The following is a 3,077-nucleotide window of genomic DNA, read 5'->3' as shown; positions in this document are numbered from 1 at the left end:
TTTCCAATGAGGTAAATAAGAATTTTCTCATTTTTTTCACATGAGTATGCTTGCTAAATGCATTAAATGGTTAATAGAACTTGAATCCAATGTTTGTTTATAATGTCTTTTTCACATATGAGAATTTGATCTTGATTAAGTTAATTAGCAAAGTAATTAGCTTCATGAGAATAAGTTAGTTTAATTAAGTGTTCTAGACCTAAGGACAAAGGCTTGTTTGTGTGTTTGAGCATCTTAGGTTAGCGTTAATAACACTCAAAGTCAATAATCACACCCAATAGCTTGTCTTTGATCATTTGCATTAACCTTGTTTAAGAGCTGTTTATATTGTTAGCTTGTTTTCTTGTTGAACTTGAATCTATTGGTCGTGAATATAAAACCAACTTATTCACTTAAATTTGAGAGTTTCATGCGTTTTATTTTAGTATACTTTTTCCAATTTGATTGATAACCTTAATGTATTGCAATGACATGAATGTACTTAAGCGATTGATCTAGAACTAAAAAAAATCCCTTTATCAGCCCTATTAATCACCCTTGAGCTATACGCTGCATTTTTCAAAGAATTTAATTGCAGTGACTTAAAATCGTCTCATACTGGTTTATTTAACAGTTTAAACACTCTTGTAAATATTTTTAGTTTGCTTAACATTTCACTAAAAATGCGGAACATCTGCTTTACTTATACGATTCTAGTCATTTATTTGAAAAAACGATGGATGAAAAGGAATCCTATATGATATAGTTCGATTAATTTATCGCGTATTTGTAATACATATCATGTTTTACGACAAGTTTTATTTGATTACATTTTAAAGGTGGATAATTCATGTAGAAACATATGCCTTTACTTTAGCGTAGCCCGGTAGAAATAGATCTCCATCTCTGGACCTAAATACCTCTTCCATAATAGCTTTGATTTTTGTTCGTTAGATAAATTGATACTCCTTTGATCAAAACCGTTACCGAAAGTAAACTTATAATATTGGTCAGTCCTCTGAATGGTGAATGTACTATCACTGCTTAACTCCGTTCCGCTCAGGAATACTTCTCCATTAACAACTCTCCAGAACGGGGACTCACCACAAGGGCCAGGCGTTGCGAACTTAATGCTAAGATCGGTTGATTCATTTATGACGACACGATCTGATGATGATGAATTTGAAGATGGTAATACAAACATAACTGGTGTGGGTGCTATATTTGGATCAGTGAACATTACCGGTTGTTGTCCCGGACATGACTCGGGATCAACAGATCCTAAACGCATTCGGCAAATCCACATTCCGTACTCTATCGTCATGAAGCTGACATAATACGGAACGTTGGTTTTAACCTTTTGTCCGTCGGCATCATACACGGCGTAGTTTTCTTCTTGACCAGAAACAACACCACCACCACCAAAAGTTGTTATTGCAATGACAGTGAGCAAGAAGAAAAAGATCGCACTTGTTTTCATCTTTGTATTGATTTTGTTGTTTTTTACGTTTTAAGGCTTAACAATATGACTGGGGCATCGATTTATAGAGATTAGCGAATTAATGAGTTCAATGCGCATCTTGAACTTGCTTCTTAAGCTTCTCAATGTTCCTTTATTTTTTTTCCTTACAATATGGATCTAGCATCTATAGAATTAATAAAATAACGGCTTCAATGTCACTCGTCAACATTTCTTTCTCCCCCCTCCCCCTATAGTATGGAGATCCATACGAGTGGGTCATGTGAGTGAGTAAATTGGAGTGGACTTTCTAATTGGCCAAAGATTAATAGTTCGTAAAAGAGAAAGAGTAGTAGACTTGTTAAAATTTGGTTAATACCAGTTTTTGTTGGTAAATTTATTTGACAGAAGGTAGATTTGTTTAAAATTAGTAGATTTGTTTTAGTAGATGTATTTGAATAGAATGGTCGACTTATTTTTTGTTGGTAGACAAAATTTTTGATGGTAGATTTATTATCTTTAATGGTAGACTTATGAATATTCTGTTGACTGATGATAAGTGTTTGACTTTTTTGGTAGATTTAAATAGTAATGGCGACAGATTTATCCTAAAATTTTGTAGAATTATTTGTAATGGTGACAGATTTATTTCCTTTGATGTACAGTAAACTTATTTAGGTTGATAGATTTATTACTATTTATGGTAGCTTTATTAGAATTTGGTAGATTTATTAGTACTAATGGTAGATTTAAAACCGTCGAAATTCAATAAATAATGTGGTAGGTTTAATTACAAGTATAATAGATTTATTAATTCTTAGTAGATTTAATATTTCTGATTTACAATCATGGTAGATTTATAATTGTTTTTGGTACTTACTCAGATAACCTCTATTCAGAAAAATATTGTTTAGTTTAATAGACTTATAAGTATTTCTGAGGATGGTAGACTTATTAACATTTTTATGTGGTAGACATTTGACTTTTTAATTATGGAAATGACATTTTTGCCCACATTTATTCTTAATTCTACGAAAAAACCAGACATCCAATTTTGCTAAGTATGAAAATGTTTTAGTGTTTTATAGTAGATTTACTGTAAGGATGGTAGATTTATTTTTTTACATGAATTTTTTTGTTAACATTTCTATTAACGTATATTTCAATGGATATATATTCAGTTGGCAAGTACTACATTGAAAGAAAAAATATGTACGTGGTATGCTTGATCTTGATACAATCTCTTGTGTACATGTCATAGCCACCGCCTAAGTAAGATAAACTTCACATATATCTACTTATGCCATCCCTTTTACTAAACGAACTACTTACAACATGCTTATGCGGATAGTGTAATGTCAAGAAATGTACAACTTGTTTTGAAATAATCGATCTATCAAACTTGTACGATTTTCTGCATTTTCGAACTCTCTTGTAATAATTGGTTTATCGAACTTCTTGTATTTGATGTACAATATTTTATGGTTTAGACAACAAATATACCAAACTTACAAAGGACCAACATCATGCCAAAAAAAGCATGGTCCTTTGAAAGTGTAGTTACAGCAATAAGTCCTAATAACAACTGACCAAAAAGTCTACCGTTTGATGTACAAAACAATATAAGTCTACCATCATT

The 3,077-nt window shown here is 31.6% G+C and overlaps 1 protein-coding gene across 1 annotated transcript; it reads right to left on the bottom strand.

Moving 5' to 3' along the window:
• Positions 1-847: 847 nt before the first annotated feature.
• Positions 848-1,459, bottom strand: LOC18022939. Its single transcript, XM_006405190.2, has one exon. The coding sequence runs from the start codon at positions 1,457-1,459 to the stop codon at positions 848-850; it is 612 nt and encodes a 203-aa protein (XP_006405253.1).
• Positions 1,460-3,077: the final 1,618 nt, after the last annotated feature.

This window comes from Eutrema salsugineum, unplaced genomic scaffold, assembly GCF_000478725.1.
Source record: "Eutrema salsugineum unplaced genomic scaffold, Eutsalg1_0 scaffold_14, whole genome shotgun sequence".
NCBI lineage: Eukaryota > Viridiplantae > Streptophyta > Magnoliopsida > Brassicales > Brassicaceae > Eutrema > Eutrema salsugineum.
This window is presented reverse-complemented; position numbering and strand designations above follow the sequence as displayed.

What these genes read in the sequence shown, in the direction of transcription:
- LOC18022939 (XM_006405190.2), bottom strand. Translation starts at nt 1,459, where the DNA reads ATGAAAACAAGTGCGATCTTTTTCTTCTTGCTCACTGTCATTGCAATA.